Here is a 15925-nt window from a genome sequence, read left to right on the forward strand (position 1 = left end):
CAGCTCCTAAACTGAGTGAAGATGTGGTATATCCAAGAGCAGTGAGTGCAATTACACCTGTTCAAGTTTTACATCATCAGCTGCAGTGAGGAAGTTCAAAAACTCATTGTGTGCTGTCATAGGAACGTACGGTATCAAATGCCGTGCCTGAAAAGGACACCGACACGGTTCCAGCAGTCTGTTCTGCTGCTACAGCTCGTTCTGCCTTTCATTCAGCTCTGTAGGTGGCTGTTAGCTTCTCTGCCTGGCAGAAAGTCACTGCAACAGACTTGATGCTCTTTTGCGTGCGTGCCGTGGAAGTACCGTGTAGGCCATGGGTTTGTTAATCAGTGCTTGTTTATTTTCTTGGTAGCACTTACACAGCGGCCCCCTAGTTCTGTTAATAAACGGCACTTTTGCACATTGGTGTGGGGATTTGCTTTGCAAGCACAGCAGCCCATGTGGCTCATTGATGTGCAGCATTTCATTTTTTTGGAAAAGAGCAGCTGAATCCAGTGAAAACTGCTGGGGTTGTGTCAGGTTAATTTGTCTGACAGGTCAAACCAGGACAGGTGTTTCACTCATGGAGTAGTCTTCAACTTAAAAACAAAATTCTGCTTACTGTCTTTATAAGATTATAGGAAGCTTTGGCACTGAGGAGTACAAAACGATAAGCATATCCGTTTGTGATAACTTCTGTCGTTGTCTTAAGTGACTCTGAGTGCTTTGTGAGATCTGCTAAGGAGATAACCACTAGTAGCTCTAAGAAAGCACTCCTTCTGATGCATGCTCTTTTTTGCATAGTGTTTGGAAGAGCTTAAAATTCCTACAAGGGCTTTGAGCAGATCAAAGCCTGTTGTGGGTTGCTCTGTCAGTGTTGATGTGTGATGTGGCTGCAGTTGGATGCAGGCTGTAGTACGGTACTGCAGGGCAGCACAAACTGAGTGGCAAGGTACCCAAAGGTAGTGCTCCTGAAACTTTCTCAGTGTATCAGTGATGCATTGATCTCTGTAAATAATTGATGATGAGGATTCTTAACTTCTATTTGGGGAGGGGAAGGGAATACCATCTTTCTGAGGGGGACTGAGAAGGTTGGTTAGGTGGATAAACTTGATCCGATAAGATCAAAACTCCTCCTGCAGAGCTAAGTGCTGTGTTAGCAAGGCTCCCACACGTTTTTCCAGTGCCGAGTGTCACCTGACTGGCTTGGCCACTTCAGGGTTTGCACTATCACCTCTATGAATAGTGCTCTGGGGAGGAGCGTGGAGTTCCCATCACTCCACACCATTGATAAAATGCTTTCCCTTCTGTGCATGTGTGTGTAGGTATACACAGGAGTGTTTGTGAATGCATGCACATGAGTGTTTATATCCACACGTAGGGTTTTATATACAGACATCAACATGTGAATGTGTAGATAAGTATGTATATAAGTGTACGTGCATACGTGTATGCACACTACAATTTTATGTTCTTATCTAATGTTCTTCTAGCTTTGTTTCATCAATTTTGGGTAGTGTCCCCAGAATGGCATATAACAGAGCTCCAAGTAGAACAAGAAAATGATAGTATTGAGTTCTTTGATGGCCAGGCAGCCAAACAATAGTGTAGTGCGTTTTGGTTTTGTTTCTCTTCTGACTTGTGTGTTATGCTGGTGGCAGATGCTGCAATGGCAGCCCCAGAGACTTCAGTTTGGAGGCCTTCTGGTTGGAATTACCTGCAAGAGCACTAGTGCACGTCCTGACTTGTTTTTGTGACTTTGTCTCCAGACCGTAGTCCTCTTTTCATCTCTGTAAGATGTATAAGAAAACACTTCTGAAGTTGAGGGAGCAATTATTTCATTATTTAGGTTGCAGATCTCTCTGTTGAGACAGTTCATTCTAATTATAGCAGTAGTTTTTGTGATTAATTGCCCATAAGTAACCGATCTCATGACCAGAGCAGCTCACAAAAGCCACTGAGGTATTGTAGTGTCAGTTCGTTTTGGCACAGAACAGCTTAGTGATATATAGCTTTGTAAACATCTAATTTTACAATTATGATTATTTGGTTTCCTGTAAATGCATTAGTTTAAATATGAACCACTACCTAACCAATTGTGGCATGTAGTTCTTCATATCTCTTGCTGACTTTTGGAGAGATTGAAGGAGGGACAATAACTTCTTATGCCTGTGTACTTCCAGGCAGGGGTATCCTGAAGATTATTATGCAAAAACTGGATGGACTGATTATTATCCAGGCTATTACCCAAATGCATATGACTATGGAGGTAAGGTGTCAAAGTATTCTCTGAATTTTTCTGTAGCAAATTACAGATCTCCTTTTCTCCATAAATTTTTCTCCAACTTTAAGATTGGAGAATTACTGTGTTTTTCCTGTAATTAAATATATGTGTGTGTGTGTGTGTATATATATCCTTCCTACAACCAGTGAGAATAAAGTTACACTTGCTAGAAATTTATCTTTGGACCTACTTTAGTAGTTCTTAATACCATGCTATCCTTCCTATATTTCTTTTATTCAGCAGAAGTAGTAAATAGAAAATAAATAAGTCTTTCCTCACTCCCAGACTTCTCTTTGCCATTTAATGTATAAAAATGTACCATGGTATGTCCACAGAATGGTTTTCTTTGGTGTTTTGCAAACCTGTCACTTGCTGGCTTGTATCCTTGGTGTGTAACCTGCAGGCGGAGTTCTAAAGTAAAATTTAGGTGGGGTGTAAACAGAAATTGGCTAATGACTAGAATGTGGTGTTGTCTATAATTACCTGAATGCTCACAGAGACATAATGGTGTTAGTAGTCTAAAGGCAATTGCTTAGATAGTGCCCAGGAGGATTTTAAGCAAATCTGTCCGTATCCTGAAGCACGTAGCATGGAGTTCTGAAAACTGATAGCAAAGATTGTGCTACTATTTGTTGAATTATTTTCATGCTATGATTAAGTTTGAAAGTTGTTAGAAAAGGTCTATCTGATCTTGGTCTTCTGAAGAGTATCTAGCTAACTATAGTCATGTTTTTATTTTTCTGGGCTGCTGACCAAATCATCAGGCAATTAAAGAGAAAGGAGAGAAAAGTTATAGGTAATAACTTCCAGTATCTAAACCATTATTTTTATTTTCCAAAGATCCAAGTCGTTGGGAACGTTACTCGTCAGCATATGACCCCAGATACAGAGATCCTAGAAGTTACGATCAGAGGTATTGGTATGATGCTGAACACAACCCTTACCAGAAGAGAGATGCATATCCATATGGCAGCAGGTTTGTCATTCAGTCCTTACTCTTCCCATATCTAGGGCAGGGTGGGACCTAGGTGCTGACTGTGTCCAGAGAACCACTGTGAGTGAAGGCAGACAGTCTGGCATTGCTTTCTTCTGGACTAAGGCCCTCATATTCAAATGTGTCATCAGGAAACTAGATAATGGCAGTAAGTGCTAAGGCAAGGAAATGGAAATACTGCTTTATTTGTTAAAGATCTGTCCCAAAGCCTTAAAAATTTGTGCACTGTCGTGATAGTTGTATGGGCATCAGAATTGTGGGGTATCATGCAGTTTCATAAACAAAATCCTCTCAATACTGTACTCCAGGAACACAGTTGCATCCTGTGACAGACTATTAAAATGCAGTATTACACTTTTAATAGGTACATTTGCTAGTTTGTTCTTTTGCTTGAACACAGGAACAACAGATGAGCTTCCATGTAACTCTTAAGAAAAGGATTTAAGGCAAATATGACAAGTTTTCAGATTAACATTGTTTACGTTTTCTTTTTTTGTTCTAAACAACCTTGGAGCATGATGTTAATCTTCATCTTGAATATTCTGGATGAAGTTCTTGAAGTACCAGTTTGTTTACTGTAATAAAAAACGAAATCTAGTTAACGATCTAGAAGCCCTTCTGAAGCTAGGTACGGTTCCCTTCCGAAGAGGCAGGCAGTGGAGTCGCTTTCCTTTACATATAGTTGACTGTTTATTTTTGTTTGGTGTGCTTTTGTTCTTCAGACATGACCGATACGAAGATCATTGGAGATACGATCCTCGTTTTACTGGAAGCTTTGATGATGAAGCAGAGCCTCACAGAGATCCTTATGGCGATGAATTTGACAGACGCAGCGTTCACAGTGAGCATTCTGCTCATAGTCTCCGTAGCTCCCACAGTGTTCACAGTCACCGGAGCAGTTTTAGCTCTCGCTCTCAGCAAGTAAGCTTGAAATGGTCACATCAAGTATTCTCATACAGTTAAGCTGGGCCTTTCTCTTAGGCATGGATGAAAAGTTAGAAATATGTAAATATTTCAGTTTTTAGCTTGGGAAAAATGTATTTTGAAAACCTGTATTCTGTAAGTTAAGGCTGTTCTGTAATGTAGTTTTGAATTTAGCATTTATCACAGTTATCAGTAGAACTTTAACCAAAATCAGCACTCAGCTGTGTCAGTTGCCACACATACAGAAATGAAAAAATACTGAATCCATATGGTTGTGAGAACTTTGCCTTTACTGTGCTTGGCTGGAGTTGATGTCTGGCTTTTGGCGTTGTCATTTTTCTGATCACAAGCATGGGATCTGTTAAAAGACTAACTCAGTGTTGTATGATGGTATCTTGACTTCACAAGCAAAAACCAAACCTAGCTGATGACTTATCTATTTATGCCATAATTACAAATACCTGAAAAACACGAGTAATATTCAGGTGATTCTTGTGGTGGTGAGAGAACTGAACAGATCAAATGTGAACAGATCAAATGGTAGTAAAAGCGTTGAGGGGAGACCACTGAGAGATTATCTTCTGCAGGCTATTGCACCAGGTGATTTGCAGGGCAGTGTTTTCAAGTGTAGTAAACCTGGTTTAAGAACCATTGGAAGAACTGAAGCAGCTGATGATGGGGGGGATGCTTGCTGCCTTGTCATGCCTGCAGTATTGCTTGCTTTGTGTAACTTCACGCTCTCTGCTGACGACTACTAATATGATCTATTTAGAGCCAGCTGTATAGAAGTAACCATGATCTAACGGCTAATGCCTATGAAAGTACTGCACAGGCAGTGTCGCTGCATGCAGATTATACGTATGGTGGATATGCTCCTAACTTTGGTGGACAACAGCCTTTTACAGATTATGGCTACCCGACTGAAACTGGATGGTCAACTGTAGAACAAGGTATTGGCACCGTCGGGGAAGGAGAAGGGAAGGGACTGTGCTTGTGAGGTTGTTTATTGGTGGTAGTTTGTACTTCTGTTAATGTTTGTAGTGCATGAGATCACTTTTGTGTATTTGTTAAGCCTGTTAATAGGAAAGCACTCCTATTTACAGTATGTATACATGAACAAAGTTCTTCCCTGTTCAGCAAAAGGATAGCTTCTTGCTTGCTGAAACATGGGTATTTCACAGAACGGGAGTAGCTAGATGGTGATTGCCACTAAATATTGCATACTTGCATTTGTAAACACTTTTTTAGATACGTTTTTGAATTGCATTGTGTATGCTTCTGAGGGAATGTTTAAAATTTAACTTAAACTTCAGATTTATCCACATTTTTTTTACCCTTTTCCATGAGAAAACATGGTTCATCTGGAAAAGGTTTTCTAGAGTTTCTTGAAGTCATTAGCTTTTTGAAGATGTCATATGTTTATATTGAGATGTCTAAGACAAACAAGTAAAGCCTCTGTATTAAAGCAGTAAGTGGATTTTAGAGTTCTTTAGTCTAGTTTTGTTCTTTGTGGCAAATCTTCAGAAGATCTTTGAGAATTTAATGGAACTGATTAATTGTTGCTTACGAAGTTTAGCCAAATTGTATTTTTTTTTTTCTCCACTAGTACTGCAAGATTACTGAATTAAATAAGTACATCAGCATGTCTATTTTGTTGCAAGCCAGGTCACTTTATCTTATTTTCTTTTCTCCCTACTTCAGCACCTTTAAGGCCCTCAACGCCTGAGAAATTTTCAGTGCCTCATCTGTGTGCTAGGTTTGGTCCTGGGGGATTCTTAATAAAAGTGCTGCCAAACCTGCCTTCAGAAGGACAGCCAGCTCTGGTTGAAATACACAGTATGGAGGTAAAGTTCATAAGCAAAAAGGAGGGTGGAGGAGTACAGGCCTTTCTTTCGGAAGGGGAGTAGGGGACTTAGGTCTGTAGCTTCCTGTATTTCTTTAATACATCAGTGCATGTAATCTTTGTATATTTATCTATTGTGGTTTGCTCTGTAGCTGTAAGTGAAGTGGTAACTTAGCAATTCCTTTTCAATGAGAGATGACATAGGCATGGTTAGATCATCCAGCTCCTTATAATTATGTTTGGGTAAAATCCTTACTTTCTAGAAGTGCTGGAGTTTTTTGTTTGTTTGTTATTAATGTAATACTGTTCCTAGAGAGATCATAGCCCTGCAGAGAATGTACAAGGACAAAGGACAGCTTGTTATCTTGATTGACTGGGGATTAAATATCGTGTGCATATTTTTATTCTTCCTATGCCTCTACAAAGAACTGCAGCACTCCAGTGATGTAAAATGTGTGTAAGGACTGGTTTACGTGATGAGAATAGGATTCATTGGTAAAATATCAGTAGAAGGAAGTAGAATTGCATGCAAATACTAGAATGGCAGCAGGAAAATTGAGGAGATATGAGGAATATTTTGTATTTTGCTACAGAATATTTCCCCCCGTCAAGAAGCAGATCTTGTAATTTATTATCCTTATGCAGGTTGCAAGCCACCGTATATATTTCAAGAGCAATAGCTGTTGATTATAATACAGATACGTTTGGGTTTGGTTTTTTATGCTTAAAATCAAAAAAAATTGTAGTTATAAAAAATTCTGATGGTTTATGTTTGTGTCTTTAGACTATGATGCAGCACTCTCCAGAGCAAGAAGAGATGAGAGCGTTTCCTGGTCCTCTTGCTAAGTATGTCCTAACAGATTTTTTTTTTGAAAAATCACACTTTTGTATTTCATTCCTTCATCAAAGTTTTTATTGTCCTGCAATTGTAGATTACAGAATTTAAACTAAAATATTTGTTGTTTTTTACTTGTATAAATGGTAGGGTGAGCTTTAAATTTGTTCCTCATACTAGTCACGATAATGATCTGAATATTTTATATTTGCCTCATTAAACACTTTTTTCTTCTTGCAGGGATGACACCCATAAAGTGGACGTTATTAATTTTGCACAAAATAAATCTACACAGTGCTTCAAGAATGAAAATTTAATTGACAAAGAATCTGCAAGTCTGCTTTGGGACTTCATTGTTCTGTTGTGCAGGCAGAATGGGGTATGTTTCACTGCTTGACCTTTTGTCCTTTCTAAAACCTTTTATACAGAAACTGGTATTTCTGTAGAAGTAATATGTGTATAGTGACTTACCTGTAATGAACAGTTGATGGAGCAGGTAATCTGGTCACTTGTTCTCAGAGGTGCTGATAGTTAAATCTTGTTGAAAACAACATGAAGGCAATGTTGAAATAACAGCTTTTTTGTTTTGTTTTTTTTTCCCTACTGCATATTATAGACTGTTGTGGGAACAGACTTGGCTGAACTTTTGCTCCGAGATCATAAAACAGTATGGCTTCCTGGAAAGTCCCCTAATGAAGCAAATTTGATCGATTTCACTAATGAGGCTTTGGAACAAGTAGAAGAGGAATCTGGTGAAGCTCAGCTCTCGTTTCTCACTGATAGTCTTATAACCACAATTGACACTCTTGAGAAAGAGACAGAGAGATTCAGAGAGTTGCTGCTTTATGGCCGTAAGAAGGTGAATGCTTATTCAAATACTGTCTCTTATTTACTTATTTTTCAAATATCTGAAAGCTCTAAGGATCAGTGCAAATCATTCTTGCTACTTGCAGTGTGTATATTTCATAACACTGTGCTGCACTGATGGAAAAATGCTGCGTCCTACAGTTTATAAAATAAAAGTTAAATTTCTTGTGTTAGCACATGAACGAAGCAAACATTTAAGTCAAAATACTACTGTAAAAAGTCACTCTTACTGACTAATATGTTAAGCTAACGCAGGAAACTAATTTCTGTATTAATTTAGGATGCGTTGGAATCGGCCATGAAGCATGGCTTATGGGGTCATGCCCTGCTACTTGCCAGCAAGATGGACAGCAGAACGCATGCAAGAGTTATGACCAGGTACAATTTTTCTTGTTATTGACTAATATGAAATGGTCTGCCTATTCCACTAGAGTGTGGTCTGGTGCTTCAGACATCGTAATGTCAAAATCATGAGTTATCTTGAATAGCTCATGCAATAATTATGCTTTGATTTTACATCTGTGTTCAGTTGATTCATGTAAGCTGTTGCTTTTTCTTCTGAGGTCTCCAGGCCATAAGCTTAAACCTGAGAAGTTATTCTATGCACTCCTTCCATTTAAAGGATATTTTAACTACAGTAATCCATGGGCTAGTTTGACAGGCACTGTTGGTCAGGCTTTGTGGGGGGGGAGAAAACGGGATGGCACAAAAAAACAACTGTCAGCTTCTGTTGATGTGTTCATGCATGCTTTGTCTATAGACAGATAAAGTTTCTGCCTCCTGAGCTTGTGAAATCAGGTACTAAGTCTAGTCATCCGGCATGGGGAGAATCATGAGGTTTTTCCTAGCTTGGATTGATATAAGTCAAAGTGGCAGATGCAGGTAATTAATAGTACTTTGCTTTTGGATATTATCCAGTGGGGGCAGTTGCTTATTCAATGTAATATTTTCAAGCAGCGCTTCCTTGTCTTAAAGTAAGCAAGATTAACTGTGGCTGAGTGTTCAAATACATTTTAACTGCTTACCCAATGTTTGTTGTTTGGTTTTCTGTATAATGTCTCTGTAGATTTGCCAACAGTCTCCCGATTAATGACCCTCTGCAGACTGTTTACCAGTTCATGTCTGGAAGGATGCCAGCTGCATCCACGGTAAGATTGGAGTGTGAGCTGCAGTTGAGTCTTAACGGGGTACTGCAGTGAGTAGTGTAGTTCATAACAGTAATCTTTCCACGTGCTCTTCCTAGACAAATAAGTTTTGTCCTTTTTTAGGTTTAAACACTTAACCATGCAGAGCTTCGGTCACTGATTTGACTAACGAATTCTTCTAATTTTAGTGCTGTGGAGATGAGAAATGGGGAGACTGGAGGCCTCATCTAGCAATGGTGTTATCCAACTTGTCAAACAATGTGGACTTGGAATCCAGGACTATTGCAACCATGGGAGACACTCTTGGTAACTCCTGGGGGATGAACTGGTGATGACTGAAGGAAAAGCTTTCTGACAAAAATTAATTTTTCAGCACTTAAACAGCAATTGCTGTGTAAAATATAAAGTGGAACAGTTCTATACAGGCTTGTCTGTGCTATGAGGGTATTTAAGTACAAAGCCAAAACAGTGTGGGCCACTGAATTATATGGTGTGTTATCAAGACAAAATATTCTGAGTTCTGTCACTTATTTTCCTACAGCTTCTAAAGGATTGCTTGATGCTGCTCACTTCTGTTACCTGATGGCCCAAGTTGGTTTTGGAGTTTACACAAGGAAGACAACAAAACTTGTCCTAATTGGATCAAATCATAGGTTTGGCTTTCCTTTTTTTTTAATATCCCTTTTTGATGCTGGCAAGACTGGGTTGCACTGCTCCCCTCATCATAACTAGCTACAGCAGTTTTTGAGAACTGTCTGATGCCCTGACCTTGTTTGAGGCGTTGAAGTTATTTATACTGTCTGTTAAAAACCTACCTTTCTGACTTTATTTCTAACTGACATAGCAATATTTATTGATTATATATGATCTGAATGTCAAGTAGTATTTTTCTTCTCCTATTCCCTAATAGCTTGCCATTTTTTAAGTTTGCCACCAATGAAGCCATTCAAAGAACAGAAGCCTATGAATACGCACAGTCACTAGGAACTCAGCCTGGCTGCTTGCACAATTTCCAGGTGAAGAGATATTTCATACATTTTTGCAGCTTCTATGCAAGGTGTTCATCTCTCATATGTGCTTTATTCAGCATAGAAGATACTTTATCCATGGTAGCTGGAAATATTTATGGGTAGCATAGCGCAAGATAGCTTTTTCCCTGTTTTGTCACTTAATCTGTCTTTTTTTTTTTAACATTTTTTATCTGTGCATTCTGAACTTTGGAATTTTAAATTCTGTTATCATATATTGCAAAAGAAAAATCTAGCAGGATTTGTTGATGCTACCTGTAGGCAAATAATAATTTCCATTGGATGTTCCCAAGAATGTTCTCACTGCTTGATTTGTTTCACCTGCTTGCGTTCCATAGGTTTTCAAATTCATCTATGCTTGCCGACTTGCTGAAATGGGACTTGCTGCTCAGGCCTTCCATTATTGTGAAGTGATTTCCAGAACTGTCCTCAAAGATCCACACTACTATTCACCTGTACTCATTGGCCAGCTAATTCAGGTAACATACGGAAGAATTAAGTGTTTGTGGCTTCATGCTGTAGGTGATAAGCTGTGGCTAACGTTGCCTTTTTTGGTTGCTGGTTAACTGAAATTTTACAATGACTTCTTTTTCTAGATGTCATCGCAACTGCGCCTGTTTGATCCACAGATAAAAGAGAAACCAGAACAAGAATCTCTTGTTGAACCTTCCTGGTTGGTAAGGCTTCGCCATGTGGATGGACAGATCAAGGTAAAGAATGTACTTTCCAACATGAACTATTCCCTTTTTAGGGTTAGTGTAAATCCAGTTTTTGAATGGCTTTATTCATATTACTAATTACAGAAACATATGAAGTGATTACCTCATGATATAGCCATGCCATAAAATACAGGTATCATAATTCAAGATAAGTGCATTTATCACACTTTAGTGCCTTAAGATACAGTACTGAGTAGTTTAAAGGGTAGTGTATGTTACATAACAGATTTTTCTTAGTACTGTAATGTGAGGAGAATCACAAGGCTCATTAAGGAACTAATGCAGCAACTCCTGTTGTAAGCAGGCGATCTGCTTGCCAGTAAAAAGGGAGAAGGGAGAAAAAGCAAAAATGCTGTGTGAATTAGTATAGCTAAATTGTAACAGAATGGAAAGGGAGAAATAGTTATTGAAAGAGATCCATTAGAAATGCAAAAACTGACCTAACAGTTCAATAAAACAGCAGCAACAAAAATTACGGTGTTATCACCCTAAGATTTAATTTTCTATATATTTCTTTAGTTATGAACTTAACATCTGGTAGAGTTAGTATATTTTTTTTTGTGCAGGAGGGTGCAATAGCTTATAACACAGACAGATCCACACCACAACAGTATCCGTGTAGCACACCAAGCTCTGAATTAGACCATACCAGTCAATATGATGGAGGAGGAGTTGGCCATGACATGGGCCCGGGCACTGAAAATGCATTGTTAGCATCCTTATTACCCAATATGTCTCAACAGATGCAAAGTGTGCAGCTGATGCCTTCAGGTTAGTGTCTCATAGCCTTCTTTATGACATTTCATGTTTCTTCATGACAAAGAGAGAAAGTAAATGTTTTGGGTTTCTAATATAAGAAATCATTTAAGAGTGAAATTTAATTTCAGCATTATTTCATCTTATTCACAGGATGAAAGGTTCTGTTTAGTTACAGCTCTTAACTCTATTTTGTGCCTTAGCACCTCAGGCTATACTTGATGGGTCAGCTGCTGTGATTCCTCCTGGTGACCAGGAAGCTGTCCGAAGTGTCCCCTTCTACCCAGTGGCTTCTCAGCCCGTTGGTCCAGGCCCTGGCTTTGCACCTCCAGGGTTTCCAAATCAGTATGGAGCTGAACCATCACCGCTGTATATGGGGTCAACACTACCACCAGGAGGGCCACCGCAAGAAACCGAGTCACGGGAAGAAGAGCAGACAAATCTGGAAACAGGTCTGGAATCTTAGGGGAATTAACTATTTTGGGGGTTAATACAAAGCATCTCAAAATTTATAAAATAGTGAGACAAGTCTTGGATATTTATGTTTAGTAAGATGATATTAAGTTACAGAAACATCTGTGGAAAGCTTTAGTATTCATTTAGTATTGGCTTAGTTTAAAAGAGAGGTCAGAATCAGCAAGTTATGATTTAGACATAAACCAGGCAATTTTCTGTACCTTGGAATTGGGGAATGCACTGCAATTGCCACTTGCTCTGCCTTGAGGGTCTGTGATTGGAGCATCAGGGATTTCTGTCTCTGGACAGTAGCTTCTAGCACCCTGTTAATTTTTAATCCTGTGACCGCAGAACGTGACACACGTGAAGGCAAGGACAGATGTGTTGACAGTTATGTTAGAGATATGAAGAACCCGGTATTGTCTCCATTCTGATGGTTGCATTGCTCACCCTGCTCTAACCTATATCTGTGCAGTAGAAACAAAAAAATCACACCAACTGCATTTCATGTTCTGTAAAAGATCAGGCTCTTAATAGCACAAAACTCATAACTAGTGAAAAACTTTACTTTAAAAGCATTTAGTTTTGTGTTTTTTTCCCCAATAACATAGTGTAATTCTGCTTTTTAAGGAATGCAGAGAATTCCTCCAGAGTCTCCTTCACGAAACTCTTTCCCTGAACAGAGAGAGGAGGATTTCTACAACAGAATGGCTAGCATGGTATCTTTTGTTTTATACATCTCTTTGCATGTCTTTGCAATCACAAAGTGTATTGGGGGTCTGTCTTGCTCTTCATCTAGGTTTGAAGCTTAATTTGTCCTCCCCATTCTCGTTCCCTTCGTTGGAATAATTAATTCCTAACTATGCTAACAAAAGAAACGGTGATTAATTATTATTTTTTTTAATGTTAGAGTTGCTGTATGAACATTAGAAGAACAGCCGGCCTAATCTAGAAGGGGGAGGGTGGAATTGCAGCAATTGCTGTCTGGTGCAGCATTTTTATATCTTTCCCCTTGTGGGCTGATTGGTCTGCACAGCAGCGACCTGATTTAACTTTGTATTGGATTAGTTATATGACCGTGTAATTACTTGGCCAGACATCAGCTCTTTTTTTGGTCCCTCCTACACGTCAGAGGACATAGAAGTACCCAAATAACCAGCTTGAATGTCTTGAATAATATGGGAATTTGTAATAGTGAATGTTGTGTCAGATATTTAGCTGCTTGCTTATTAAGCATGTCCTGGCTTTATATCTAACCAGGCACCAGGACGAAGATCCAGATCTGCATCTCAGTCTTCAGCATATATGGTATGCCATGAGCAGGCTGCTTCTTCCACTAAGTCTTTGTTCTAAGTCTTTGTTCTTATTTACATTTACTTTTTACTGGTGTATTTGGATTTCTTCCTATTACTAACTTTTCAAAGAAAGAATTTGCTTAGCAAAATGGAGTGTAATCAGTTCGCTCCAGCAGTGACAGCTTTGTGCTTTCCCATGTATTTGTGATACAGGGCTACGGGCGAAGGTCACGGACAACTTCAGAGTCCTCTGCTCATTCTGTGGGACGAGAAAGATCCAACTCTGCAGCAAAACAGCCTTCTCCTTCTCCACCTGTTCCTGTAGGGAAAGAGACTAAAAAAGAAGTAAAAAAAGAGACAGCATCTAGAAAGGTAAACTCGCTAAGTGAGGTAGTTGTAGGTTGAGATTTGTGGGACGTGTGGTAACATTGGCTTGGCTTTTACAACATCTAGACATTTTTATACACCCATATTGAAGTTTTTGCTACCACTAGCTGCCTCTACATGCACTGAAGCATTGCTCCTCCGGCAGCTTGTTTTCCCTGGGAATGAATTCAGAGCAATTTCCCTTCACATTAAAAACAAACACCTTCTCTTTCATCCAACTCCCATCCACCACAGTGGGTTTACCCCTACTTGTTTATTTTCCTCTCCTTACACCACTTCTGTGCGTTCGCCCTTTTCCCCTGTTTTCTCAGGCTGCCATTTATAAGGACTAGTTTTCATTTGTGGCACATTACCTCTGAATTCTTTCTTCTATTTCAGAACGATACCATTTAGTTTAGCTGAGGGCATCTTTCCTGGTGTTTTTTATATTACAGTTGAAGTCTCCAACAGAAAACTAATTATTACATGAAATTCTTTTGATTTGCCTGTAAAGACAGTGTTGAGAAAATCAACTAAATAGATATATTTATATTTTAGACCGGTGCAAACTGGTTTCGCTGGCTGATGGGGAAAGGAAAGAATGAAGCTCACCTTCCAGATGACAAAAACAAATCCGTAAGTCCGCTAAATCACAAAAACCTTTGTACATCTTAATTGGTTCAGAGAGACTTCCTGGATGACAGATGAACATTGTTTTAACAAGTAAACAAATGTGTGTAAAAATTAATTTGTGTTTATTCCAGCTTTGTTGAACTACTAATTTTTGGCTCTGGTTTCCCTGTAGATTGTTTGGGATGAACAGAAACAGCGCTGGGTTAATTTGGATGAACCAGAAGAAGAGGTAAAAAAAAAAATAAATAAATAAAATAAAATACTGAGGACCTTTTACTTCTTCAAACTAAAATCTGTACTGGCTTACAATTTTACTGACTTTTACTGAATTTGGATTAAAATGTGCAACATTTTGAAGCTAAGCAACGAGTAACATATTTGTATAGTCCACATATTTATGAAACCATTTATATCTTCACATGCTGGTGTAGATCCAATTGTTGTGACTGAGTTTACAAAGGAATTTATTCTAAACTTAGTTCAATGTATCTCTTCATACAAGTGGATACCACCTGGAAAATAGCTTGTTAATTGATTTGCTGAAAACAGACTAGGGGGGTGAGTGGGAGAGGGGAAGTAAAGAAGAGTTCTTAGTTCTGAAAATGTAATGCATTGTAAAGCAAGGAAAATCACCCACCCTGTCCATCCTTATTTGTCAAGAGCTATTTCAAAGCATAAGCAAATGATGAGAACCATGGTTGTAAATATTTCCTTTTAGAGTGAATGTAGATGGGGTGTCAAGATGTGTAGAAACATCTTGACGTTAGATAAGGAGTTATATGGAGTAAGATCAGGAATATTGATCCACATTGGGTATACTGACATGCATCTTGCAATGTTTTGTGTTCTGGAGTAGGTAAGGAAAAGGAGGAAGTCAGACAGACACTCTTAGTCAATGATTTTTTTTTTTTTTAATTTTTTGTTCTCCCGGCAGAGTAAACCTCCACCACCACCTCCAACAGGATTTCCTAAAGTTCCCCAGACTGCTCCGTCTGGGCCTGGAGGCCCACCTAGCGCCCCTGTCAACATGTTCTCCAGAAGAGCAGGTAACAGACATGGAAGACTTCACATTTTCTATTGCATAATGTATGAAGACAAAACTCTTGGCTTTTCTGGGGGTGCTTGGGAGCAGTTGGCATCTCAGTGATGTCATGGATCTGTGTCTATTTTTGGCTTTGTGTCTAACTTCTGCATTGTGATTGTTGTCACCATGACATTGTGACTTGGGTATTATTGTTTGTATCCCTGCAGCATTACTTTCTGATTCTGAAAGGCAGTTTAACCAGCAGACCGTTGAAAATAGACATGGAGATGAACAACACAAGACTTATCTCTGTTATTTCTGGATTTCTGTATTTTAGCAGGAAGCAGAGCCCGTTACGTTGATGTTCTGAATCCAGGTGGAACCAAGGCGAGTGGTGCTGTTCCTGCACCGGCAGATCTATTTGCCCCGTTGGCACCAATGCCAGTTCCAGCAAATGTCTTTGTTCCAAACTCAGGTGTGTTGTGCGTGGTTAAACTCGTAAAGAGGTCATATGGTTACCTTAAAGTCACTTTTGCCAGTGTGTCCATTATGTAGCCTTGAATGAACATTTCACAGCATTCAACCTCACTAACTCCAATCCCTTTTAAAGAGGAATCAGTCTGGGAACTGCAGTAAAATAAATTAATAAAGCCCAGCTCTGCACTCTGCAAACAAAGGAGATTGGGGTTTTGCTTGTTTTGATTTGGTTTATTTTGTCTTTTTTTGATTTTGGGGGGCTGATTTCTTAAAAATTGATACATTTTTACTACGTGTTGC

The 15925-nt window shown here is 39.0% G+C and overlaps 1 protein-coding gene across 7 annotated transcripts in view; it reads left to right on the plus strand.

Annotated features, from left to right (window-relative positions):
* The window catches only part of SEC16A (SEC16 homolog A, endoplasmic reticulum export factor), a 28899-nt gene that overhangs the window by 7850 nt on the left and 5124 nt on the right, over nucleotides 1-15925 (plus strand). For 4 of the 7 annotated variants that reach the window (XM_082775782.1, XM_082775785.1, XM_082775787.1 and 1 more), the window contains 24 exons: nucleotides 2163-2248; nucleotides 3104-3239; nucleotides 3980-4178; nucleotides 4954-5131; nucleotides 5883-6025; nucleotides 6809-6870; nucleotides 7100-7238; nucleotides 7476-7718; nucleotides 8007-8104; nucleotides 8793-8874; nucleotides 9060-9177; nucleotides 9413-9524; nucleotides 9782-9887; nucleotides 10238-10378; nucleotides 10496-10609; nucleotides 11185-11389; nucleotides 11578-11826; nucleotides 12461-12549; nucleotides 13091-13138; nucleotides 13339-13497; nucleotides 14050-14127; nucleotides 14297-14353; nucleotides 15059-15170; nucleotides 15486-15623. In XM_082775782.1, coding sequence (XP_082631908.1) covers nucleotides 2163-2248; nucleotides 3104-3239; nucleotides 3980-4178; nucleotides 4954-5131; nucleotides 5883-6025; nucleotides 6809-6870; nucleotides 7100-7238; nucleotides 7476-7718; nucleotides 8007-8104; nucleotides 8793-8874; nucleotides 9060-9177; nucleotides 9413-9524; nucleotides 9782-9887; nucleotides 10238-10378; nucleotides 10496-10609; nucleotides 11185-11389; nucleotides 11578-11826; nucleotides 12461-12549; nucleotides 13091-13138; nucleotides 13339-13497; nucleotides 14050-14127; nucleotides 14297-14353; nucleotides 15059-15170; nucleotides 15486-15623 — 3092 coding nt within the window. The remainder of the gene's footprint in view (nucleotides 1-2162; nucleotides 2249-3103; nucleotides 3240-3979; nucleotides 4179-4953; nucleotides 5132-5882; nucleotides 6026-6808; nucleotides 6871-7099; nucleotides 7239-7475; nucleotides 7719-8006; nucleotides 8105-8792; nucleotides 8875-9059; nucleotides 9178-9412; nucleotides 9525-9781; nucleotides 9888-10237; nucleotides 10379-10495; nucleotides 10610-11184; nucleotides 11390-11577; nucleotides 11827-12460; nucleotides 12550-13090; nucleotides 13139-13338; nucleotides 13498-14049; nucleotides 14128-14296; nucleotides 14354-15058; nucleotides 15171-15485; nucleotides 15624-15925) is intronic. The other 3 variants (XM_082775783.1, XM_082775786.1, XM_082775784.1) reach the window with 3 other exon arrangements.

The sequence above is a fragment of the Aythya marila genome, assembly GCF_965140915.1.
Source record: "Aythya marila genome assembly, chromosome: 19".
NCBI lineage: Eukaryota > Metazoa > Chordata > Aves > Anseriformes > Anatidae > Aythya > Aythya marila.